At 44.6% G+C, this 27,805-nt stretch overlaps 1 protein-coding gene across 1 annotated transcript in view; it reads right to left on the bottom strand.

Annotated features, from left to right (window-relative positions):
- Positions 1-27,805, bottom strand: part of LOC103188465 (oxysterol-binding protein 1) — a 140,345-nt gene that overhangs the window by 19,188 nt on the left and 93,352 nt on the right. Inside the window, exons 6-9 of the mRNA XM_007908486.2 lie at positions 22,799-22,997; positions 9,772-9,889; positions 8,704-8,770; positions 7,781-7,948 (exon numbers count right to left, since the gene is read on the bottom strand). Coding sequence (XP_007906677.2) covers positions 7,781-7,948; positions 8,704-8,770; positions 9,772-9,889; positions 22,799-22,997 — 552 coding nt within the window. The remainder of the gene's footprint in view (positions 1-7,780; positions 7,949-8,703; positions 8,771-9,771; positions 9,890-22,798; positions 22,998-27,805) is intronic.

The following is a 27,805-nucleotide window of genomic DNA, read 5'->3' as shown; positions in this document are numbered from 1 at the left end:
CCAGCGAAATTGCTCCTAAAATGCTTACGAGCTTGATTGTAACACGCCGTTACAATCAGCAAGGCAATGTGACTGTGTCAGCAACACAATGAGTAATAACAAGCCTTGCACCTGATAGAAAGCCTCATCATCGTCGTCGAGATGTCTTCCAGCTCTTCACAGGATATACTGCGATGTGACAGTGTGTATTTTGTGGATGACTGAAAGAGTCAATTTGCACACAGCAGCGACCCATGATCTCCGTGGAATGAATGACAATTTTTTTTTATTCGGGGGATTGTTGTCTCCGGGATAAACTCCTTTCTCTTTTCGAATAGTATCACGGGATCTTTAACGTCCGCCTGAACAGGCAGACGGGACCTGAGTTTTAATATCTCATCTCCGTCAATTCAACACTCCCTACATTGGAGTGTCAGTCTAGACTCTAGACTATGAGCTCAAAGTTCCACAGACCCCAAAGGCAAGAGTGTCACCAACTGCACCTGAGCTACACACAAGACTTTCACCTTTGGCCGTGGGTTCAGATACATTCCCTGCCAGCTGTAATGAGCGATCTCAATCCAGTTGCTACAGTTCCCAGTATTTATGGACAACCCCAAACTCCACTTAATGACTGGATATGACAAGATCAATGGTGAGGGAAAATGGCAATGCTAAATTAACGCAGCACAGTGCTCTCTTCTGAGATTACAATACAATGCAATACAAAATTGCATTTGTAAAGCGTCTTTCACATGTGGAAGACGGACCAAGGCGCTGGGCAGTCAGGGATTTGGACCCGAGTTGGGATTAAAGCAAATTGAGGTTAAAGCAAATTGTTGAGATGGTATAGAGGGAGCTTAATGCTATGATGCAATGTGCTGAGTGCTGGACCCCTTTCATCTCCTCCACCTCCCTGTGGGTCAGTGTGGCTTTAGACGCAGCAGCAAGTTGGGAAGCAAACTTATTGCAGTGCAGGATAAAAATCCTCGAGGCTTTATCAAGTAAATGAACAATCTCTCAGCCGGCAAAGTCATTGATTCCATCTCTTCTCTTTTCTAGTCACTACTTACACCGCCTCCTGACATGCAATAACTCACACGCTTCCATAAATAATTGTCTGTGGTCCTTTAATCTAAACTTTATTAATGTCACTGCTTGTGATACTGAAGGCAAGCTTCGTTAACAACCCAATTTATTAATATTAGCGGTTACTTATTTTCGTGAACGTGACAGTCGGGCATTCTGTTCTTCCCCCGCTCCCAGATTCACTGACTCATTTCCTGAGGGATCCTCATTAACATCTTTAGCTGATGATTCATTCATTCATTCATTCATTTTCACAGGATTTGGGGCTTGCAGGATTAGAGCACTGTATCACAGCTTGCTCTCAAAGTATTATCCTATCCGAGAAAAATAACAGCCTATTGTAGGGATTAAAAAAGGATCTAAGCTGTCAAAAAAAGACAGTAATAAAAACAAAAGTCGGGGTGGGAACACTCAGCAGGTCAGGGCAGCATCTATGGAGAGAGGAAACCGAGTTAACGTTTCAGGTCGATGACCTTTCGTCAGAACTCTGGAAAGATTGATCTTGTGAATTTCTAATATGGTGGGCGGGGAGGAGGGGGAGAGGAAGGAGACGAGTGAAGGGAACAGGGGCAGCAAGGAACACAGGAGATGAGAGGGGAATGAGTGTGTTAAGTCAAGACTCCATCCTGACAATGTTAGAATACATTTAGAATGCCTTTGAATATTCAGCACAGAAACAGGCCATTCGGCCCAACTGGCCTATGCCGGTGTTTATGCTCCACATGACCCTCTCCTGCCCTTCCTCAACTAAGCCTTCAAGCATAACCTTCTGTTCCTTTCTCCCTCATGTACCTATTCAGATTCCCCTTAAATACATCTTCTTAAATACGTTCTACAACAACAACAACAAATTTCATCGACACAACGCCTTTCATGTCTGGAGGAAGTCCCAAACCGCTGGACAGTCAAGGATATGCACCCGAGCTGGGGGTTGGGATCAGGAGAACTGGAAGGTAGGGAGGGAGGGTGGGGGTAGGAGGGTGACCAATTGTAGAGAGTGAGGGAGTTGCTACCTACATTCTTTATCCAGAGGGGGCTTTGAACTTGATTTACTTGTGGGGGGGAATGAGTGGTACCATGGTTATTTCATCTCTGGGTTGATATATAGAGTTTCAGGGCACAGTGGCTGAAGGTGGAGCGCAGGGGACAGAAATTCAAGCAGAAATGAAGTTGTACAATAATGTCAGGACATCTCAAACTACTGAATGGTCCTGGATAAAGCCTGATCTCGTCACTGGAATGTATCTAGTACAGCAGCAACGGTCAGGTCTCAGCCAAAGCATTGGGTGGAGGGAGGGGGAAGGGGGTGGTGGGAAAGACACGGGAACAGAGTGTCAAGAGCAGATCCATTTTTCTCACAAACCCTGAAATAATACTTACATTAGATATAGTGCTCCTCACATGGTGAAGGGTATATATATACCTTAAAGACCAGTATTTGTAGGCACACATTTTGCACACAGTAACATCCTACAAACAGCCATGGTCTGAGTGACCAATTTTATCTGGGCGAATCTAGTCCAGGACACTGGGAGGAACTTCATTTTCTTTTTGAATAATGCCACGGGATCTTTAAAGTCCGCTCGATCAGGCAGACGGGACCTCGGTTTAACGCCTCATTTAAAGGATAGAACCTCCAGCAATGCAATACTGCACTCGAGTGTCAACCAAGACGACGAGTTCAGCTGAGCCAGACTGACACACAAAACAAAGAGGACGCAGGTCATGACTATTTAGCTCATTTGAGACAATTTTTTCACAAATTATAACAATAATAATGCTTCCATTTGATACAGCGCCTCATCACATCTTCAAGACGTCTCAAAGCGATTCACAGATTGTACTGTAAAGTGAATTGACTGTATATTTTGTGGGTGAAAAGCGGCAGCCAATTGCGCACAGCAGCGTCCCACAAACAGTCGTGGATTGAGCAAACAAATTATTATTAATATTATTTTTTGTTTGACGGGATTATTTAAATTGCACAATTATATAAAGAAACATTCTGCTTGAAGCTCAATGAGGCACTTGCTGGCAAACACTCTCTCGTTAGGAATGGAACAAAAATGTTCTTTAAATTACAATAAGGATTTACTCTTCCAAAGGCAATCAGTTCAGATAAACCCTCCTGAGGACATTCAACTACTGAATATACAAAGATTGCAGAGGTACTTTCTTTCTGTATTTAGTTTGTTCAGTTATTTTACAGCAATCTGATTTCCTATTTTGTGTTTATAATCCCTTCTCCTCTGTCAGAGTATCAATTACAACAACTTGCGTTTATATAACACATCTCAGGGTCTCTGAGCATTTATCAGTGGCGGAGCCTGACACTGAGCTGGGGAGATGGAGGAGGTGATTGTAAACACAATCAAAGAGGAAGGTCTTTAGGTGTGATCTGAAGATGGGCAAAGAGGGGGCAAGGTGGAGGGATTGAGGCAGAGTTCCATAGTTTTGGGGAGTAGTGGCGTAAACATCCCACATTCCCTTCGCCTCACTCAATCTCTTGCCTCCTTCAAGGCACGTCTCAAGACCTTCTTCTCCGACTATGCCTTCGGCCACCCTCCTACCCTCCCTGGCCTCCTAACACCCCATCCCCCGCTCGGGTCTAAATCCCTGACTGTCCAGCGCCTTGGGATGTCCTCCCGACATGAAAGGAGCTATATACAAATGTCATTTTGTATTTTACTGTAGTGTCCGAAATTACAGCTGATGATTTTGGAGTGGAGGAGAGGAGGAACGTGCAGGAGGCCGGAGCCAGCAAGCGAACAGGCTAGGGACAGAGAAAAACAAACTGAAATCGCAAAGACAGAGGAAGTAAAAGGAAAAAAAAAAGGCCAGGAACCAGAGTAAGGTAAATAGATCCAGTCAAATATGTCATCAATAACCTCGCAGGGGACAGGGCCAAAGAGGCCTTCATGTAAGGGTGGCCACTGAGTAAGGTTTGTTGGCGAATGTAGTAATAATAATCCTTGAATTTGATACAGCGCTTTTCACGTCTTCTAGACGTGTCAAAGCTCTTCTCAGAATATACTGTAAGTGAATTGACTGTATATCTTGTGGGTGAAATGCTGCAGCTAATTGCGCACAGCAGCGTCCCACAAACAGTAATGGATAGAATACATCAGAATACATTAGAATATACAGCACAGAAACAGGCCATTCGGCCCAACTGGTGTTTATGCTCCACATGACCCTCCTCCTCCCTTCCTCAACTAAACCTTCAAGCATAACCTTCTATTCCTTTCTCCCTCATGTACCTATTTAGCTTGCCCTTGAATACATCTATGCTATTTGCCTCAACAACTCCTTGTGGTAGAATGTTCCACATTCTCACTACTCTCTGTGTGAAGAAATTTCTTCTAATTTCCCTATTTGATCTATTTGTGACTATTTTATATTGATGGCCCCTGGTTTTGGTCTCCCCCACAAATGGAAACATGTTCCCTATGTCTACCCTATCAAAATCTTTCATCATTTTAAAGACCTCTATCAGGTCACCCCTTACCCAAGTATGTTCAGCCTTTCCTGATAGGTATAACCTCTCAGTTCTGGGATCATCTTTGTAAATCTCCTTTGCACCCTCTCCAGTGCCCCTACATCCCTTCTATAATGTGGGGACCAGAACTGCACACTGTATTCTAAGCGTGGTCTATCCAAGGTTTTATTGAAGTTTACTATAACTTTCCTGCTTACCATAACTTCCCTGACCAATTTTTTTTTTGCTTGAGGGATTATTATCAGGTGTTTGTGGAGTAAGAAAACTTACCCAAGGTTTTGCCCTGCCGGGAATTGAACCCAGGTCTCTCGCTTGTGAGGCGAGTGCTCTAACCACTGAGCTACAGTACTCCACAAGAGGTAGTGTATAGAAAGTGTAGAGAAAAATACAGTACAGGTTACAAAGCTATAAATGAAAGCACTGTAGAAATGTCCACATAAACCACAACTGAGTACAAGTTAATACACATACTTGGAGAATTCTACACTGACTCCTACACTTTGACTGCGGTTAGGACAAAACAGAGCGGGTGATGGTATTATTGTTCGTGTGGAATCCGTGTGTGAAAGAAGCTTTGTTGGTGCCGCTTAATCTATTTTGTGAATCTGTCTCAAATGAATTAATGACAAAGAACTGGCTGCTGAGAAGGGTGTTGGTAGAAAAGCACAGGATATAAACAGGCTAAAACAGAGCTGGTTGCTGTACACAGTGAAGAGAGAAGGTTTATTATGCCAAATATATCCAACGCTGCCCCAGTGTGGTTGTTAACAGGAGGTGGTTGCTGAATGGAGGTGGTAGCTTGAACAGGTCTGACTGCACTGAGATGAAGAGGAACAGACAGAGATATAGAAACAGGCAGTCAGATAGCTCGAGACAGACAGAGAGGGAAAGAGAGAGTGAGGCGGAAGTGGTATAGAACAGATTTTATTCTTGACTGGTTAGTTATTGTCGAGTACAGTCGTCAGGTTCAATTTCCATTTGTCAGCTGTCAAGCCGGAGTCTGTGTCATATATTTCATGGTAATAAGGGATGCTGATGCTAATGGCTGACAGTTATTGGTGTTGCAATGGGATGTGTGCCAGTGCACAGTTCATTGCCGGTCAGCAGTGACAGAGACATGAACACAGAGTACGCTATCGTTAATTTTCCCTATTTTCTCTCCTGTTTCTTGTGCAAATTTCATTTTGCTTATCTTGATATTCTCTCCCCCGACAATCTCTCTCTCGCTCTCCCTTTCCTCCTTATTCTGTCTCTTCTGTCTCGTGCCTTCTTCAGAGAGTAATAATAATAATAATAATCCTTGCAGTTGATACTGCGCCTTATCATGTCATTGAGACGTCTCAAAGCGCTTCACAGGATATATCGGAAAGTGAATTCACTGTGTATTTTGTGGGTGAAATACGGCAGCCAACTGTGCACAGCAGCGTCCCACAAACAGTGGTAGATTGAAAATGACCAATTTATTATTGTTTTTGGTTTTGGAGGGATTATTATTAGGCTCTGTGTGGAGTAAGGAAACTTGCCCAAGGTTTCGCCCTCTGCCTGGAATTGAACCCAGGTGTCTCATTTGCAAGGCGAGTGCTCTAACCACTGAGCGACAGGAAACACTGATATAATCAGTCTTGTGCAACCAACAAGTTTTGAGACGGGTCTAGAGAGTTTCGAAGGATCAAGGGAGGGTAGCCTTCCGAGTTGGAGGGAATAAGAAAAATTAGGGGGAAAGGAATATCCTAATTGAACCCCCGCCCCCTTATTGGAATGCATTAGTTGCAATATAATTTATAATATATCTACACTTGTGAGTGATCAAGCAGAGAGAGAGCTGGTGTGAACGACATGATAAGAACAGGCAGAACAGTTTCTGACAGTGCCTTGCTCTGCAGTCTGCAAGTGTTAGAAATGATTTACGACAGACAAGGCCATTAGGTGGATATAAATTTCATTCGCAGACTCTTAATCCGTACACTATGCACATTTTGCCTCCAGAAACAGAAAACCTCAGCAAATGAACACTTCAGTCTTAAGACTGAACTCGTTATCAAGGTTATTTCCTGACTGCATGAAACAGCCCCAGGCTGATGTCCGAGCTTTCTGAATGACTGCGTGACAAAAGTAGTGGAGTCATTCTGTCTATGGATCTCAACAGCACCTGCTTTCTCGCTGAGACATCAGCCTCTATTGTGTCACTGTTGCTCTTTCCAGTGTGTATCTGTCACTGGCAGACGTACAATACAGTAACATTTATATAACGTCTCGCACATCAGCAGGAAATCTCAAAGTGCTTTACATAACCGGTCGGGCATCCGAACCAGGGAGCTCAGGACGGTGAAGGGAAGGGAATGAATGATGCCCGAAACCGCAGTCAAAGAGTTAAGTCTTGAGGCGGGCTTTAAATGAAGTGAGGAGGCAAGTCAGGTGGGTGAGTTGGATGGAGTTCCAGAGAGTGCGGGCAGGATGGCTCAAAGCTCACTCACTGAAGATTGGGCAGACAAGGCGGGGGACATGAAGCACATCAGTGTCCGCTAAGCAAAGGGAACGGCCAAGTCGGTAGGCTAGTTGGAGGTTGCAGAGTTAGGGTGGACAAGGCTGTGGCGGGATTTGAATGTAAATATAACGTAGAGATGGATAAATACACATATATGTGACTACCAACACCAACTATTCAACTATTTTGAAAGGTAGGGATGAGCAGTGGTTTATAATAACAATCCTTGCATTTGATTATAGTGCCTTATCACGTGATTGAGACGTCTCAAAGTGCTTCACAGGTTATACTGTAAAGTGAATTGACTGTATATTTTGTGTTGGCGAAACACGACAGCCAATTGCACTCAGCAGCGTCCCACCAACAGTCGGGAATCGAACCCGGGTTCTCTCGCTTGTGAGGAGAGTGCTCTCGCCAATATGCTACAGGATTCCTAATGCACGAAGAAACAGTGTTTGACTTCTGGTTAGTGTGCTTGTTGAACCAGTGCATCACCCCGCACCCCCACCCCCCCAACTTTCTCCCATGGTGTTGTGCCCTCCACAGTGGATGTGGATTGCCATTAATGGTGCATTAATTTGCATAGTGACTGAGTGCCTCAGGCACATGTGTGAGCCGGGAGTTAGATCGACGGTTACGATCTTATGACACTAAAGATGCAGAGTTTTACTGCCAAGAGAAGGTCAATCATCAGAGAGAGAGAGAGTATCTCACAGGAAGTCACTTACAGGCATGGGGATTTTGGACAATTCCTTTCCAATGCAGTTTTTCATGATGCTCCAAAGGTTAAGGCTGTAGCTGGGTTTGTCTGGGATGAGAGTCCGTCTCTTTCTCTTTGGCAGTACCTCCCCGCTTGCTGATTCATTGCAAGAAGCTTGGTGCTGACTGTGAAACACCTGTATAAGGGCCGGATAGCAACAATAAGTCACCTCATGTACAATGAAACAGAAGGATTCAGATCATTACCACTGGGACGTATACAATGAGAGGTGCGTTAGAGAGAAAGGGTTTTTATAACACCTACAATGTCAAAGCATATCACAATAATTACTGTCATGTGTCTAAATATAGTTAACATTACAATGAGTGATGGGTTTATAGAGAGAGGGTTACAGTGAGGGGTGTATTCTACAGTGTGGTACAATGATGAAGGCGCTATACAGTTCTACAGTGACTCCGCTATAGATAGTGGACAAATTACAAAAGTGTTAGCAAGAGGAGTGTGTTGTAGAGGGAGCATGATAGTGAAAAGTAAGAGATGGGTAAAGAAGGCAAGCGTTTCTGTGTTGGAGGGAGAACCACAAACTGCACGTTTTACAAGACGTTTTTGGATATTGGCGACGAATGCAGGGAGGATATTAGACAGAGATTGTCACAGTGAGCGATTGTTACAGACAGATCAGATTGTTGAAGTGAGAGGGTGTTATAGACAGATGACAGATTGTTATAGGGGTGGTGGGGGGGGGTTGCCCAACATTTCGCCCAATGTTTCGCCCTGCCGGGAATCGAATCCAGGTTCTCTCGCCTGCGAGGCGAGTGCTCTAACCATTAAGCTACAGGATTTCAGACTGTCACAGTGAGGAAGTGTTAGTATTCTGGGTTGGCCACAGTGCCTATATGTCATTCACTATATGTTGAGATATATACTCACATGGTCGTCCAGATTCCAGGTATCAGTATGACCGCTGCTGGTTCCACTGATATTGCTCTCTGTACGCCTGCAATCGAACACAAGGCAGGGTCAGACCCTGGAATCAGCAGAGATTCCTATCGAGGGCTGACAAGGATACCAAGGAAACAGTTCTACCTGTGTAAGATAATCGGATGGGGGGGGCTGCTCTGTTACTGACATCATCTGGAACGGAGAGAGATTTGGTGAAAGCTGGAGTGATACCATTTGGTTGTCACTAGCTTCACATCGCTCCAGGTCAAGCTCAGAATATTCACCGTCACCACTCAACTCTGAGATCGCTGGTGACTGAACCAGCAAGCACTTTAGACTGGGTTGGTTTTAACCAATTTCTAAATATACTTTTCCCCAACATACACTCTCCAAACATGAAAGGGTAGTGTGCAAACTGCCCTCTTAAACCTCTTTAAATCTTAATTCCAGCAGAGTCGAAATATTAATAATAGCTTTGCCAAATGCCTAATTAAGTTGTACACCTCCAGCGTAAAGCTCAGGAATTTGTTCGGTGTTAAGTTAAAGCCTTTTGTAAAACACACAGAATCAGCTCCAGATCTTGCTTGCCTTCTATTCCCAAATAACGCTGCCTGAACAACAACAACAAATTACATTTGTATATCGCCCTTCACATCGAAAAGATGTCCCAGGGAGCTGGACAGTCAGGGTTTTTTTGTACTCGAGCTGGGAGTTGGGGTCAGGAGGGGTGGAGGTCAGGGGAGAGGAGGTGGGAGGGTGGCCAAAAGCATGGTCGAAGAGGAAGATCTTTAGACAGGACTTGAAGGAGGCAAGAGAGGGGATGAGGTGGAGAGATTGTGGGATAGAGTTCCAGAGTGTGGGGGAGGAGATGCTGAATGTCCGACCACCAATAGTTGCTCATGGGCGGTCGGGCAATGGTTATTCTGCCAACTGAGCTGCCAGAATACAGGATGCAGAAGCTCAGAGAAGTCAATCTAACAGTAGATATTTTCTTCCACCACTTCCACCTTCTCCCCACTCCCTCCCCCCAAACCTTCCGGCAGCCAACCCACTTGCCTGTGTTTCGAGGGGTCTGCAGTTACTGTGATAAACTCTGGTGCGTTCTCCATGGCATCAAAGTACTCCGTCTCATCATCTTCATCACTGGCATCCGCTTTGGCGAGGCGTGCACTCACTGCATTTAAACACGGGTGTATCAGAATATATCCAGTCAGAGAGGATGCACTCACTGCACCTTTTGTTTACTCATTAAAGTGAGGGATGGAATGGAACCCTCGCTCTCCTCAAGCATTGCCAGGTCAGACTGTTCGTTAGCTGTGTGTAGAGTAACAGCTTCCACAGCAATGTGCTTTCGCCCCTACCTCAGAGGAACGCCCAAACACTCAACATAAGGATTTGCTAGACGAAAGAAGACTAAGATCCCCTTCCACCATCCTGGCAGTCGCAATCACATGTCTTGTCCCAAACTATATACAGTGTCCCTGAGATATTATTTCCTAAAAGAAATCTATCTAATTTTGTTTTTGAAAGAATCCACACTTTCTGCTTCCACCGTCTCCCTCGGGAGCCTGTTCCATACGTTTACTGCTCGCTCACTGAAATAGTGTTTCCGCAGATTTGTTTTGAATTTACCCCTCTCTTCAACCTTAGGCCGTGTCCTCTGGTTCTACTGTTCTGGACAAGGTAAAACAGCTGATCATGGCCTTAAATTGGAATCTTAAAAAACACTGTTATATCACCTTTCAACCTTCTCCCTTTCCAACTTTCTCTTTATTATGGTCTACATTATCCAGTCCCTTTAGAATCTTAAAAAAACGCTATCATATCGATTTTTCACCCTGAAGATCTCGTGGAGTGAAATTGCCAATTTAGTGTGCTGCCCATGTCGAGGTGTGTTTTTTTTTTACAGAATTAGAATCACTTGATATTAAGTTGAGGCCGTGTGTAAAACACAGATAATCAGCTCCAGATCTTGGTTGCCTTCCATTCCCAAATAAAGAGTGCCTGAACAACTGAACTGCCAAAATAAAAGATGCAGAAGCTCATATAAATCAGTCTAACATTAGAATACACATAGTACAGCGACACTGCAGAATATTTGATCTTAAATGTCGACACTTAGGTCTCCAATCTTGTAACCGCTAGTCATTACTCTGAATAGTAAAGACTTTGACAAGTCACACTTGTGTATTAAGACGTGGCTGAGAGAGACATGGGCACTTAATTTATGACACTGAAGGTTTTGCTGAATGAGCCAAAATAATAATAATCCTTGCATTTCATATTGCGCCTTAAACTATCTCAAAGCACCTCACAGGAAATCGTTAAGTGACCTTTCAAGCGAATTGCAGTAGAACAGTCTGCTTATTGATGTTTTAAGTTGCTCACATTAAAAAGTACACTGATGTATACATCGTTCTTAAACAATATAATATAAAAACCTTTTCATTTGTATGGAATGAACATTCCCGCTGTTTGAAAAAAAGTCAAATTCAAATCACGGATCTTGTAATCTCTCCCGAAATGAAATGCACGGGAAGAACAAAAAAAAAAGCATTTCCTTGGGAGACAGAACCAAGTGTGGAGGAAACCTTACATCGAAAACAGCAACAATATCCTCGAAGCATTCATTGTCTCAGCCGGCCTTTGCGCAGGGGGAGGAATGAGTCAATGAGACAATGGCTTGCGCCATTGACTTCTCATTGACGTGGGTCATGCCAAGGTATAAATATTCATCAGCTGCCCGTGCATCCACCCTCCACAATAATGAGGGCGATGTGTGGGCTGAGAACCGTAACGAGAGACAGCGCAGCCCCAGGATACTGGCCAGATCAAAAAAGAATGTGGATCAAACGACCAGATTAAAAGTCATTTCACTCCTGCCTGAACCTTACCTCAGCCACCCCACCACCCACCCCGGCTCTAGACACATGAGATGAACCAGTGGCTGGGCTTGACCGGGCCAGTGATGGATGATGGAGGGGGCACAGCACTCAGTTCGTGAATTACCTCATTTGTCATTTTCTTGTAAAACTTTCTGTTTAAAACAAGAGGCTGCAGGTCGGAGGCTGTTTATAAGCACTTTGATTTAGTGCGAGTCTGTTTATTGGGCAGGTGCACAAGGCCACTCCGAGCACCGAGCACAACCCAACTAAGTGCAGACCAGCGGCAGCCCGTCAAACAGGGCCGAGAAGCGACCATCTCTATAGCGTGCCCCCGTTTGAGTTAATGGACCCGAATTCCCAAATTTTAACAGGGTTTGACTGTTCTCTTTAAACGCAAAGTTACAATTGTGTAGCGCTTCTCACATCAGGAGGGCGTCCTAAGGCGCTGGACGGTAATACAATACAAATAGTATGAATGCTTCACAACTCTACGCTTATAAAAGGATATTTGTGTCCCTCATTCCTTGCAAAGCTGTGATGCTTTATCCCGTAGACGGCTGTCATGTGCTGGAAAATTTCAGGCCTGTTAAATAACAAACGTGTCTGGCTTGATCACACAGGGGTGACCAGACTAGATCAGAGGAAGGGTTGAAGAAGGGAACAAGTTATGATTTCAAGATCCTCACACTCGTTTTAATATCCCTCCCTACCTCTCCAACCTGCTTAACCCCCCAACCCACAACCTCCGTCCGACTGGCTTTGGCCTCCTGCTTGTCCCTTATGCCTTCTGCTCCACCATTGGCAGCCACGCTTTCAGCCACTACATCCTGGTTCACTCGTCCTCTACCCCTCCACCTTGCCCCTTCCTTCCTCATCTTCAGGTCACACCTTCCTTCCTATGACCGTGCCTATGGTCATCTCCCTTTCCCTCAGGCTTGGCGTGGTGCTCCGCCACTGTCAAGCGCTCTGGGACACTACCTTTGTGAGTGGCACTATATAAATGCAAGTAGTTGTTGAATTTTGCTCAGAGCTTCGGGAACCCAGAGTAGGTGAGATGATCTGCCTTCAGCACAAATGGTAAAGGTAAGGACAAATGCATGTTACACTATAGTTTGAAATAATTAAAGCACTGACTGACTGGTCTACCTATTCCCCACCTCCTGTTGGCCTCTATTTGGGAACCCCTGAATGTCAGATACCACAGATAGTTCATCAGGTCTGTTGCTGTACTCAATGTTGTCTGGGAAATGACGTAAAAGACTAAGGGGGAGAGATCAACCTGTTACAGCTGATACCTCAGTCTTGTTGCAGCAGTACAGTAATAATAATCCTTGCATTCGATATGGCGCCTTATCACGTCTTCGAGACGTCTCGAAGTACTTAACAGAATATACCGTAAAGTCAACCGACTGCATATTTTGTGGCCAAAATGCGGCAGCCAATTGCACACGGCAACGCCCCACAAACAGCCGTGGATTGCAGTGACCAATTTATTATTATTATCTTTTTGAAGGAATTATTACCCCAGGAAAAGCGATCCACCAATCGACTAACAACCAGGTTCCTACTTACCGCTAGGTAAACAGAGGCGTGTGGAGTAAGGAAACTTGCCCAACGTTTCGCCCTGTCCAGGAATCGAACCCAGTTCTCTCGCTTGTGAGGCGAGTGCTCTAACCACTGAGCTACAGGACTCCACAGTGGTTTTGAGATTCCGTTGACCTCCATTCCATTGCAGCAGACCGGGAAATAACGTGATTGTTGAATGCCTAATTAAGCTGTGGCTCTCCAGTGTAAAGCTCACAATTGGTTTGAAACGAGATGTGCAGTGAGAGCCTTGTGGAATGCGGAAAAACAAAAAATGCCGCTGATATTTAAAAGGGATTTAAAGCCCGGGGAGATTCTGCTTCAATAATTGCTGTTTGTTCCCTTTAAGAGCTCTGAGGATTCGTCAAATCTTTCTTACAAGAGTTCACGATGTATAGGGCCCGAAAAGCCCACTAACTGTACACGCAGCCAGTTTTGTCTCACATATCTCCCTTTGCTGTCAGAAAGGTACCAATTGTCTCCTGAAACTGGCCATATTAATAACAACAATATTAATAATAAATAACAACCCTCGCAATTGATTTACAGCCTCATCACATCGCCAAGACCACTCACAGGATTTGCTGTAAAGTGTAGTGACTGTGCACAGTGTAGGCAGACCTGGAAGCCATTTTGCCCGCAGCAATGTCCCACAACAGTCATGAAGTGACTGTTGGCCTGGACACCGGAGAGAAACTCTCCTCTCTTTGAGATGGGATCATCAAGATCCAGCCTGAACAGGCAGACAGGACCTGGGTTTAGTGTCTCATCCGAAGTATGGCACTTCCAACAATGCTGAGCTCCCTCAGCGCTACCCTGGAGTGTCAGCCTAGACTGTGAGCTCAAAGTCCTGAGGTGGAGCTTGAACCCACAACCTTCTGACTCGGAGGCGAGAATGCTACCAACTAAGCCAGGCTGATGTATTATCTAGCTCCCTGGGCAAACTAACCACCATCTACATAAAGCAGTTAAATCTCACTTATCTATTGACCTTGCCCCCTTCTGAGTTTGATCCCTTTGGTGTGCACCACTGTTTTTTTCAGGATAAGACATAACGGCATAGCCTCAACGGTGCTCATTTATCAGCAATCGCTCCTATGTTTGGTTATGTCAGCAGTAACCAGCCACAGTTTACCCCCACCGGCTGTCAATTATCATCTCCGCAGAAGGGTGTGATAGATGATCATGAGGGTATAATTAACAAATACATCAAGTCAAGACAGTTATAACTGCATTGACCCCAGTGTACTGCACACAGGAATGAAGGGATTGAGCTGGGCCAATAGAACAGTGCGGAAATATTTGCTCAAAATTGCGGAGAGGTTAGATGTTTGTGTGGAAAATTGTGGGGTTAGGGGTGGGGCGGGGGCCAGGCTTCGACAAATATTGAGTGGAGTGGAGTTGATTGGTGCTATTGAGGTACATTTTACTGCTAAACTACATTTTTTCACTTTATTGATAAAAACTAAACATAAGAAAATAACACATATTAGATTGTTACAAAAAAAATGAATTGCTTGTTTAACAAAACCTGTGTGGGCTTTTTTGAGGGTCGGTGGGGTTGGGGGGAGGACACTAACCAGGCTACAGGAGCTCTCAGGGACTCACAGACCCAGAGACACACACACACACAGACACAGAGAGGGACACATAACACTCAGAGACACAGAGAGAGACACACACATACACAGACAGAGAGAGAGAGAGACACTCAGAGACGGAGACACACACACTCACTCAAAGAACAAAACAAACACATACACAGATACAGAGAGACACACATTCTCACAGAGAGACAACACATTCACATGGAGACACTCAAATACATAGAGAGCCACACGCAGGCACACCCATAAACACACAGAGGAGAGGGAGACACAATCATACTCACACAGACACTCACAAACAGAGAGAGACACACACAGAGACAGACACTCACAAACAGAGAGACATACACAATCTCTCCCCCCCCCCACCACACGCACACAATGACCCCCCCACTCCCACACATAATCACACACAAGAGATAAAGACCAACGAGTAGAATGAAGGATGCTTAATAATAGTAATCCTTACATTTGATACAGCGCCTTATCACATCATAGAGATATCTCGAAGAGCTTCACAGCTTCACTGTAAAGCGTCTGTCTCTGTCTGTCTGTCTTTGTTTGTGAGTGTCTGACTGTATATTACTGAACAAAAGTGATAGCTAACTGCACATAGCAGTCCCACAAACAGGGAGTGACCAAATTATTATTAATTTTCAGGGATTATTCCGTCTGGAAAAAGAGGGGCTGAGGAAAAGGAGACTGAGGGAAAGGATGATTGATGGATGAACAAGGATCAATGAAGGCAACAACAACAAATTGTATTTATATAGCACCTTTCACGTCGAGAGGATATCTCGAGACGCTGGACAGTCGGGTTTGCATTCGAGCTGGGGGTAAAGACCGATAAGACTCAAGGATAAGATGAGTCTGAAGAGCTGCCAAGGAACGAACATGGAAATAAATTTACTGCTGAGATTGTGAATGGCAGCAATCTACAATCACGCGTCGCTGATGTTTATTAACGATCCTCAATGATGCTGCTTCCTCTTAAAAACAAAGTCCCACACGTCGGGATAAAATCAACAAGTCTTTGCGTCAAATTAACGGACCAGCTACACATTCCTGAAAGCTCATTAATTGTCTAAGCTTCAAAGGAATCATTTGGAGTAATTAAGATTGAAATCGGAGGGCACACACAGAGCCAGCGTCACACAATACAGCGAAACACATCTGCTCTGCTCTGTGTTTCAGGCTGAATGGGCACATAGTCCTCCCTGTAGTTCAGAGGCCTCCGGGAGACATGTTACATCAAACATTCTTCACACTGCATCACATCCTTCATTTATATAAAAAAACAGTCTCCTTCCATTTGACAAACGTCGGGAGAACGTCTGAAGATGCTTCACATGATTTACCATCAAGTGGAGTCGCTTTGAAGCCAAACGAGACAGCCAATTTGCACACAGCAATGTTCCACAAACAGTCATGAAGTGAATGATCTATTTTATCTGGGATTAATTGTTGGCCAGGACACTGGGACAAACTCCCTTCACTTTTTGAATCGTTCTTTTCACTCAGTATTCCATTTTTCTGTGTCATTGACCTTTCTCTTTCGTTACTATTGGCGGTTGCTCCTGAGCTAGGAGTTGGCAACAAGAGAGGTAGGGGGTGTGGAGATAGGAGGGTGGCTGAAGGCACGGTCAAAGAGGAAGGGCTTGAAATAGGCCTTGAAGGAGGCAAGGGAGAAGGGTGAGGCACAAGGATTCTGCGATGGCAGAGAGACTGTCGATGGTAGTGCAGGCAGGGCCGGGGGTGGGGGGGGGGGTGTGTGGGGGGGGAACACGGAGTAGGCCAGTGCCCGCCGAGTGGAGGGAGTGGACAGATTGATTATGTTTTAGCAGGTCGGAGAGATAGGGAGGAGCAAGACCTTGTAGGGGTTTAAAGGTGAGGACAAGGATCTTGATGTCGATCCCCGGGCTGATAATGTCAACTTGGAGCCATGTCAGCCCATAAATAGACCCTGCATCCCTGACAAGCACAGGTTTGAGCCCTCGCTTGACAAGAGGAACTTCCTCATAAGCCACTTGGTGAGCAGTGGAACTCTGAGTAAAATGCATCAGAGCATTGCTGCCCTCACCACTGCATAACCCACCCAGGAACACATCCCAACCCAGTTTTCTGTGACTGGAGGCCATTGAACAGTGAACAGCACCAGTCAACAGCACAGAGCTTCAGCAACAGCTACTTACCTCTGTGTATATCAATCAAATCGATACCAAGCCTCGGATATATGATTGCGTGTTTAAAAACTCCGGCCCTAGTTAATGCCCCGCAGCAGCCATGCCCCTAAACAGAAGAGTCTCCTCATTAGCTATTGATGAACATGTGCCTTCAATGTGATGGGATATCCTATGCAGGACAACTTGCCGAAAGAAAGTTATTTTTCTTGTCAACTTCTGTACGTACTTTCTGCTGACAATTCCACTTTCAGCTACTCTGTCAAATACCGGTGACAGAATGTTATCACCCAGCTGCTGGATGTATTTTTTCCGTGACTGGAGGCCATTAAGGGTTGGTTTCGGAAATGGAAATAATCACGAGGATTGCCACTCACATTGGAGCAAAAAAAAAGGATTATCTGATCGAGCAAGACAAAAGCCACTCTAAACCGCGAAGAGGGAGCTTTAGCAGTGTGAAGCCGTCAATCGGGTTCTTGGGAAAGGTTACAACAACCTTGAAATCACTCGTTTTTTTCACTCTCATCTTTATTCTCCACTGTTTCACTTCTACATCAGGCTATGGGTGGGCACGTGCTGTGCAGAGATAAGGAATAGAAATAACCGAAAATGGCTGATGCTCATTTCACCACAGTGACTCTCTCTCGCACGGTATTCAGTATTTTTAAAAAAAATTCCACTCACAAGAATAACAAAATAATAATAATCACAGTAATCCTTGCATCTGATATAGTGCCTAATCACGTCTTCGAGACGTCTCAAAGCGCTTCACAGAATATACCGTAAAGCGAATCGACTGGATGTTTGGGGGCGAAACACGGCAGCCAATTGCGCACAGCGGCGTCCCACAGCCAGTCGTCGATTGAAGCGACCAAACTATTATTGTTTTTAGAAATCTATTACATTTTTAAAAATATTTTTTTTTAAAAAAATCTTATTTTAATATTAATAACCCTCACACCTGATATTGTGCCTTTCACTTCGAGTGGGGGTGGGGGGGGGGGAGATGTCTCACTGTAAAGTATAATGACTGGATTCGTCGGCGAATGGGGCATCAGATATGTGAACAGCGATGCCTTTGAGGATAAACATGACCTGGCACAGAACTCGGTCATATCTCAGCTCCCAGAGAGTCCCAGTGACAGGATAACACAGCACGAATTTCTAAGTAGGTCAGACGGTGAGAGCAGATCACAAATATAAGGTTCAGGGAACCAACCTTCTAAGAGCCCACGTTGATCAACACTACATTTCTAACGCATCCTCGCTGACTTTTACACAGCTCGGGAGATTGCTTGTGGATCTCATCCCAGTCAGGGACAAAGGTGGAACGTTCCTACCTGCTCCCTCGGCATGTGACGTGACACGTGAGAAAATACCTGGGGGATTGAGTCCAATCTGTCAATCTCGCTGCTCTAAACCACAGCGCGAATTAAGTCAAGTAAATAAACAATAGTCTCTCTCTCTCTCTCTTTCCCTCTCTGCTGCCCGCTTGAGCTACCTCCTCCTGTTTCTAACCTGTTGTTTTCCCAAAAGCGCTCCGAGGGAAGTTTATTACCAAATGATTCTGAAGCCGGTTAGGCATCCGAAAGGAGTAGAGCGATACTGTATTGACCTGGAGCAGAGACGACTGCTGCATCTGATGAAAGGAGACAAGCTGAGTCCCAAATGACCCTCACCCTCTACTCTGAAATGCTATTTCAGATACAGGTGGATGAAGAGTACAACAGAGCCATGTCCCAGCCTCCTGCCTTCTGTGTTTCATTTTATCTTCACGAATACTCACCATCATCGTGTCAGGAGCTTGTGCAGGTCTACGATTCTCTCTCCCTCTCTCTCGTCTGTCTCTCTGGCTGTGATTCCGAGGAACACGTCTGTGATCAGCCCCAAGGCTGACAATCACTCATCTGTGCTGCCTGCTCATCAACATCGCAAGTCACCCGTGACAGTCTCACAAGAATCACAAGGTGGGTCAGACAAGCTGTCCCGGATCCTACTTTCACCAAGAGGCTATCTTCACTGAGAGCATTTAAGCGGCTCTGCCAAGCGAAGGTCAAGCATATTAACCCAACATATTAATGTCCAAACCTTCTCATTCAGCCGGCGTTTCAAATCAGAGCAGTAAATCAATGGCTGGAATGAGATGCCTACCACTGAAGAAGAAACAACCTTTCTCTTCTTCACAAGGTTTAAAGAAGCTGGAGTTACCCCTGTAAGCCAAAGCCCTAACAGGTAGGGGGTCCTAGCTGGACAAGCAGTGTGCAAGCTTGCCAGACACTGCTCTCAAATGGCAAGCTATACGGTTTTTATCTGGTTAAACTCCAGCAGTTACGATGATAATTGTATTTAGAAGTTATTTCATTGTATTCAGTGCAAGTGATTTAACTGTATTTAGACGTCCAGAGGATGGGTGGGTGGGTAAGCAGGTAGGGGTGTGTGTGTTTGTGTGCGTGTGAGAGAGAGAGCCCCATCATTTTCATGGCAGCTAATGATCCATCGCCATGTTTGGTGTGACATCTCCCGTAACATGATGGAGTGCGAAGGTGAAATGCCTATCTGACAGCTTGTTTCAGTTCCTCCGTAGTCTCATATCACTGTATTGTAACAGTCGGTGTAAGAGGACTTTGCGGACACCCTAGATGTTCAGTACAGGAGCCCTAGCTGCACAGGCCCTGTGCTATACACAGTTATCAATTCCGTTATGACACTGAACAAGTAACCAACTTCATCAACTCATCTATAAACTTAATTTACGCCAAAAAAGATGCAATGAATGCCAATATAGCTCACTTGGAAGCAATCCACGCTTGGCAGAATCCAATGTAGGGATTTGATTTATCATATGTTTGAATCATGAGCAAAGATAGATAGGACAGACAACAGACAAGCGGCCTGAAATCCCAGTTAGTGTTACTAATAGCTGCCTTCGGTGATGTGTGATTATAAATCCCATTCATCCGGCAATGCCAAAGGGCAATACTGACTGGAGTTTCAGCCCAAACATCTTTGTAATGAAGTGCAAGGATTGTAATGGCCTTGGCACAGAGATCTCAACAATGCCACTCTGTAATAATCATAATTATAATAATAATAATCCTTACATTTGCCTTATCACCTCTTCGAGACGTCTCAAAGCACTTCACAGGATACACTGTAAAGTGAATTGACTGTATATTTTTATGGGCGAAACGCGGCAGCCAATTACGCACAACAGTGCCCCACAAACAGTCGTGGATTGAGTGACCAAATAATTTTTAAATTTATTTTGAAGGAATTTTTTTACCCCCGGAAAAGCGATTCCCCCCACCAATCGACTGACAACCATGTTCCTACTTACTGCTTTGTAAATAGAGGCGTGTGGAGTAAAGAAAAGCTTGCCCAACGTTTCGCCCTGCCGCGAATCAAACTCAGGTTCTCTCGCTTGCGAGACGAGTGCTCTAACCACTAAGCTACAGGAATCCATGCTGTAACATTGGCAATCACATTCACACCTAGCACTTACTTGCCAATATTACAGGCACGCTCATATGAGTGTGGAATAGGTGTAATTCTCAACTGCGATGCAGTTAAATACATGGGAACAGATGCCTGACAATAAGCCTGTTAGTTTCATTGAGCTATTCCAGCTGTTCCACTGACAACATGCAGCGCGGTTCACAGAATGACAGTGCATTCAGTTTACCAACAAGCATTTAGAATCCATTCTATCCAATAGCCTGCGGTTTAATGTGTTGTTAAACAGTTTTTCTGAGAGGTTTGTGAAGTGGGTGCAAGTGATGAAGACAGTGAGGTAAGGACTTAAAATTCATCAGTGCTGCATTAATGCTAGAAATTCTGATTATCAAAATACAGTTAGCTGCCAAGTTTCACCCTCAAGCTGTACAATCAATTCACTTTACAGTATAGTCTGTGAAGCGCTTTGAGATGTCTCAATGACGTGATAAAGGGCTATATCAAGTGCAAGGATTATTATTATTACAGGAACGTTTATATAAGTTACGCTAAACAATCCTTGCATTTTTCTCACCCCTGGAGGATATTTGCCCCTCTAGTGCATGCCTTAAACAGTCTATGATCCCCAACCTCACTCAGTCATCCATCGTTTTCTGCGACTTTCATGGACTCTCTCCACAAACAATAATCCTTGCATTCAATATAGCGCCTTATCACGTCTTCGAGATGTCTCAAAATGCTTCGCACAATATACTGTAAAGTGAATTGACTGTGTATTTTGTGGGCAAAGCCCCCAAATGTAAATTAAACCAGCTTTCCAGAGTATCGATCCATCAACCAATCCTCCCTTTTCAAGCATTCATTTGTGCTCAGTCAGAAAACACAAAGAGGGCTGCCTCAGGAAATAGAAATGCCAAACCTTCGCAGTAAAAACATAAGTACATAAGAATTTCTAGACGAAAGAAGACCAAGGTCCATCCAGTTCGCTTTCCACCATCCTGGCAGTCGCTTGCACATGTCGTGTCCCAGACTATATACTGTATCCCAAGATGTTATTGCCTAAAACAAATCTATCTAATTTACTTTTGAAAGAATCAACACTTTCAGCTTGAATTGAACTGACTATATTTTATGGGCGAAATCCTAAAACCCAAAGCCCGTTGCTCAGACAAACTATAGCTTACCCTTGAGAATACCCAGCTCGTCCTCTACTCTGTATTTCCATGTGAGTATTGCTGCCACCCTGACCTGCCCTCCCCATCCCTTGTCCCATCCTCACCTCTCTTTATCCTGTGTCTGCCCAAGCTATACCTGACTCAGAAGTACTGAAACCTGATGCAAAATTGGAAAAAAAACATTCCATTCCACGGCTCTGACATCCTCCACCTTAATAAAAGCAATAACACTGCCGTGGGTTAAAAGCTGATCACTGAGGCATTTCACTTACAGAATGCTCAACTTCATTTCAGTATTGAGCCCAGGTAAACATTGCTGCATATCGCATATTGGTGCAGGAAGCAATCAGCTATTTACTTTGGTTCAATGGAGCATTCTGAAAGTAATGAAAATATCTGACCAGTTTTTAACCATCAGAAGCCATCAGTAATTACTAGAGCAAACAACATATAGCTTCCTTCACCATATCACTGATTAAATGCAATTACTCTTTACTCAGCCTGTATGGCTTTCCCTCTAAAACACACAAGATTATAACTGCTGGGTCCACAGCATTGATAGAGTGCAGGGACCTCTGACAGATCTGATATTGTTAGGATGGGGGAGGGAATAATAATAATAGGTATCATATTTTGTGGGTATTAAATACTGGCTGAGCACCCAAGCTGGGGTGAGGGGAGAGACAAACAAAAGTAGGTAGGTGTGTTTGCTTCTAAAATACACAATAATAAAAATAATACTTGCATTTGATATGGCACCTAATTACATCATTGAGATGTCTCAAAGCGCTTCACAGGATACACTGTAAGCAGCCACGGATTGTCCAATTTTTTTGTATAGTACATCCTGTGAAGTAGATCCTATTAAGCGCTTTGAGGCCTCCTCCTGGCGTGGAAGCCAAGGTATCAAACGTAATAATAATAATAATCCTTGATTTGATATAGCGCCTTATCATGACATCGAGACGTCTCAAAGCGCTTCTCAGACTATACTGTAAAGTGCTCTGGGACACTACCTGGCCTGAGGGGGCACTACATAAATGCAAGTTGTTGTTGTGAAGTGGATTGACTGTATTTTGTGGGCGAAATCCATGATGAATATTATGAAATAGGTAAAGGAATATTATTCCGATGAGAGGATCGTGGAAGAAGCCTGTGTGTGTGTGTGTGTGTTGCGTGTGGTCAGAACATCACATCACCTCGAGCGACACTGGTGAGTCGTGTGTTGAGCGGTGGCAGTGAGGGAGCACCACGGCAGGCACGTTCCAGACTGTTGTGCTGTTTGGCCAGCTGCTCGATGGTCTCCTCTAGGCGGATCCGCTGCTCGCGCTCATACTGCAACGCTCGCTGCCACTTACGACTGTGGGTCTCGGCTAAATCCACAAAGTCCCGGCACGCCTGGGAATGGCAAGAGAAAGAGACGCAGGGATTAGACAGGAATGAGCCAAACAGTTTCCCGTGTCCATTTTCAAACCCATCCACAGACATCCATCCACAAAGCCACGTAAACAATAAAAATCCTTGCGTTTGACACAGCAACTTATCACGTCTTTGAGACGTCTCAAGTATGTTCACGGATTAGCCACGTTTCTTGTTGTGTTAGGGGAGTAATTCCAGTGCTTATAGTGGGAGTTTTAATTCAATAGAAGGCTCAAGAGCAAAAGTAAAAGGTGTTGAATTGAGACCAATTCGAACCTGATTGTACGCAGTGCTCAGTGCTAGATCAAGCTGAGCCCTTGCACTGAGATGTATTGTGAAGGACTGCAGAGAATTTCTCTCTCTCGGTGTCCTGGCCAACAATCCTCCCAATCAATTTGGTCACTCACTCCACAACTACTTGTGGATCGTTGCTGGGCGAAAATTGGTTGCCGCATTCTCCCACAAAACACAGTCAGTGAGCTTTAATAATAATAATAATAATAATCCTTGCATTTGATATAGTGTTTTTCACGTCGGGAGGATGTCCCAAAGCGCTTCACAGAACACACTGTAAAGTGAATTGACTGTATATTTGTGGGCGAACGCGGCAGCCAATTGCGCACAGCAATGTCCCACAAACAGTCGTGGATTGAAAATGACCAATTTATTATTGTTTTTGGTTTTGGAGGGATTATTATTAGGCTCTGTGTGGAGTAAGGAAACTTGCCCAAGGTTTCGCCCTCTGCCTGGAATTGAACTCAGGTCTCTCGGTTGCAAAGCGAGTGCTCTAACCACTGAGCTACAGGACTCCACAGCTTTACTGTAATCTTCATCCTTCTGACGTGAGAGTCGGTAAACCAAATGCAAGGATCATTATTATTGCTTGTCCCGCTTAGAGTCGCTCCATTAGTGTATATAATTCACAAAAACCGAGGCCGGTGTTGAGGAATTCGTGGCTGAAACAGTTAAGCATTAAACTGTTCCTCAAGCACTGGCGGGAGAGGGCCATATAGATTAGAGGCATCAGACTTCAAGAGGAGAGACATCAATCTCATTAGCTGATCTCACACAGGGACCTGTGTAAGAGACATTACGTTACAAATGGCTTCAGTGCCCCTGGGAGAGGGGAGAAATCAGGAAGGATTCTTGACTTCTATCCAGTACAGACATTGTATTGAAGCCACTCACAGCCAAGAAACTACTTCGTGTCAAATTCATTACCCACACTGCAAGACAAAATTGTGTCCAGATAGTGTCTATCACTGTGGAACACCTTCAGCCTCAGGGTGTGCCAACTGTAGACAGGGTACATCTAGGCAGAGACCCAGGATAATACAGTTAGTAACGTCTCAAGAGCTAGAGTAGAGCTCTGTGCTCTTGTAGCTATATTCTATGATTAGAGTGAGAGAATTAAAGATTAAAGAGATTAAAGAGAGAGAGTTGAATCTCTTAGTCTCTAACCTCTCGCGGTTTCAATCTTATTGCATTCCATCAATGGTACAAAGGTCTGTGCAGCCAAAACTAGGTCTAGGCTCCAAGTATACATCTTCCTCCATGGTCAAAATGAGAACTCACCATCTTGTTCTGCTCTCGCTCACTGACCATGCTTTCAGTCATCTTTGCCCTTCCCCACCCCACTCAGCTTCTAACCCCTGTCTGGGTGCCCAGCCAACATTTTCAAGCCCTTTTAGACATGCTCCCAACATGAAAGGCCCTATACATAAATGTAAACTGTATTGATTCTAAATCTATGTGAATTAGCTATTCTCTTCACAGCTGTTTGTTGGGACTCTGCTGTGTACAAATTGGCTGTGTCTATCGCCTACAAAATAGACAGTTATTAGACTTCACAGTAAATCATGTCAGGAGCTGGGAGTTGGCCTGACATGAAAGGTGCAATATCAAACGCAAGGATCCTTCTTTTTATTACTTTTATTATTTCCAAGAACCTCAGGCTGCGAAACTCTGTCCCTCCTTTAGTCTTCCCACAATCTACAGACATTTAGAACCCAGGCTTCACATCACCGTCTCGTTTAATCTTATTCTTTCTCTTCTTGACTTGAATGTTGAAGCCGCCTGTTCTGTGACCTTGGCACTTCATTTGGGGTTTATTCATTTCAAAAATAAACTTTTTGAGTTGGATAAAAATCCAGATTATCTCAACTGGCAAAGAATGCTTTCAAAGCCCTCATCGGGGCCAGGTATCATAGATTCTTGGTAAGGACCGGTTCGATTCCCGGGTGGGGTGAAACCTTAGGCAAGTTTCCTTACTCCACACGCCTGTTTACATAGCAGTAGGTAGGAACCCGGTTGTTAATCGCTTGGCAGATCGCTTTCTGAAGGTAAGAATCCCTCAAAAATAAATAAATAAAGACCGTTTGTGAGACGCTGCTGTGCGCAATTGGCTGCCGCGTTTCACCCACAAAATACACAGTCAATTCACTTTACAGTGTATCTTGTGAAGTGTTTTGAGACGCCTCAACAACGTGATAAGGTGCTATATGCAAGGATTATTATTATTATTATATTAACTTCAGGATAGATAGCAGAATGTTTTTTCTTTACACAGCGGGGCTCCAAACACTGGAACAGGTTGCCAGGAAAGGTGCTAGAGGCCAGGACACTGGGACCCATTTAGAAAGCAGCTTGACGCAGAGGCAGGAGAAGGGTAGGTGGATGTTCTGGAGGGATAAGATCATACGGGCTGAAGGACCTTTTTCATCCAGACCAATCTGGTGATCTGGCAACCATGCCTTCAGCCATTGCTCCCCAAACCTCCAGAACTCCCTGAGTCAATCCCCCCACCTTGCCTCCTCTTTACATCACACCTGAAGATTTTCCTCTTTGTGTGAGTGACCGTGCTTCCAGTTACCTCCTTTTCCTCCCCGGCTCAGCGGCAAACTACACCATTGTTAAGTGTTCAGAGACGCTACCCTGTGTGAAGGGCACTATATAAATGCAAGTTGCTGTTCTCTCCTGCACCCCTGTGTAATACGTCACAAATCCCAGCGCACACTCTAATTCAGTTCCTCGTTGACTTCCTGTCAACCAACACAGTTCCCCCGATCACTGATCAATAGTGCAATATATTTGCAGCTTCTGCAATCAGTTAACACAAGGATGTCATTACGCCATCGTCCCTTTGTAAATATGTCACGTCTCGCGAGTCTTGTTACCACAGCAACCCCCTTACACACACACACACACACACACACCACTCACTCACTCTATCAACTTGTGTTCCAAATGTTAATGCTGTTGACTGGTGTGAACACATTTGCTCGGTGTGAATTGTAAGCAGCTTCACTGGGGAGTTTGCGGCCAGAACTCCGCATAATACAGGGACTCTTGTTTGCTTGTAATCCTTCAGGCTTTTAAAATGACAGACAACCTTGCCGCCAAGGATTTACTAGGGCCGCTTCTCAATAAAACCACACTAAATATAAGAAAAAAAAAGAAACCCGGCAGCAACAATAAATAAGTAACGTAACTAACCATCGCTGGGAGACATTTTCTCAGCAATTGGAGCGTGAATTAATCTTGACCAGTGGCACCTGTGGAATTTGGGACCCACTCTGTGCATTAGATGTTTTGAAGACACAATCTATGACTTTGTTTCTGGCTCCAACGCCTTGCCAATAGCTGGCAAACAGGCGAGGCAGCGAGTAAGAAATCCAGTGCTGTCCTATAGGAGAGGTAGGTGGAGTTGTTTTGGGTGCCAGCAACCATCAGCTCCGACTGCAACACAGTGCAGCCTTGTTGTAATGCGGCAGTTCGGAATCCCTACAAACCCAACCAGTCCTATAAGCGCTTTGAAGACGCTATCCTGCTCGAGGGGCGCTACATAAATGCAAGTTGTTGTCGTTGCTGGGAGTCCTCACGGTGCCTGCGAGGAGAGAGACAAAACACCAGCCCAAAATGACTGACTCCCAGGTCACTCCCAGTGACTTAGTGACCCGGAAGTTGAATATATTTTTTTTAGCGCTCAGGAGACAAAATGGACAACTTCAGGGGCACAAGGTCACCACTGACACCACTTCCTGCGCCCGCTGATTTATGATTTTTTGGAGTAGGTAAATGTCAGGGTCCATAATACAATAATAATCCTTGCATTTAATAGAGCCCCTTATCACGTCTTCGAGACGTCTCAAAGCGCTTCACAGGATATACTGTAAAGTGAAATGACTGTATATTTTGTGGGAAAAATGCGGCAGCCAATTGCGCACAGCAGCGTCCCCACAAACAGCCGTGGATTGAAGTGACCAAATTATGATTTTTTTTTTTGAAGGGATTATTAACCCTGGAAAAAAGATATGCCAATCAACTAAAAACCGGGTTCCTACTTACTGCTTGGTGAACAGAGGCGTGAGTGTGGAGTAAGGAAACTTGCCTAAGGTTTTGCCTCGCAACACTGAATAAGCAAACCCTCTTTCTAATGAGGCAGGTTATACCGGTGGATTCACTGTATTTACATTATTTAGGGTGTCCTGACACCGAAACGGCCAGGGGGAACACATCTCAAACCCTCTGCATTCAGCAATGGGATCTCATTATCTGTACCGTTCTGCTGGTAAACAAAACACACTAATAATGTCTCTGGGGATGGTTTTCAACCCGCGCACGTTATACATTTTAGATAGATTTGCTGCACTAAATTCCCCTCACGTAGGGAACTGGAATGTCGCAATTGCCAATAAACAGCTATTTAGCATACACCCAGTGCTATTTTCAGACACACAATCAGAAGTTAGTTGGAATTATTCAAACCTACCCATCGTCCTAATGAG

Source organism: Callorhinchus milii, unplaced genomic scaffold (assembly GCF_018977255.1).
Source record: "Callorhinchus milii isolate IMCB2004 unplaced genomic scaffold, IMCB_Cmil_1.0 Scaffold8, whole genome shotgun sequence".
Taxonomy (NCBI): Eukaryota; Metazoa; Chordata; class Chondrichthyes; order Chimaeriformes; family Callorhinchidae; genus Callorhinchus; species Callorhinchus milii.
This window is presented reverse-complemented; position numbering and strand designations above follow the sequence as displayed.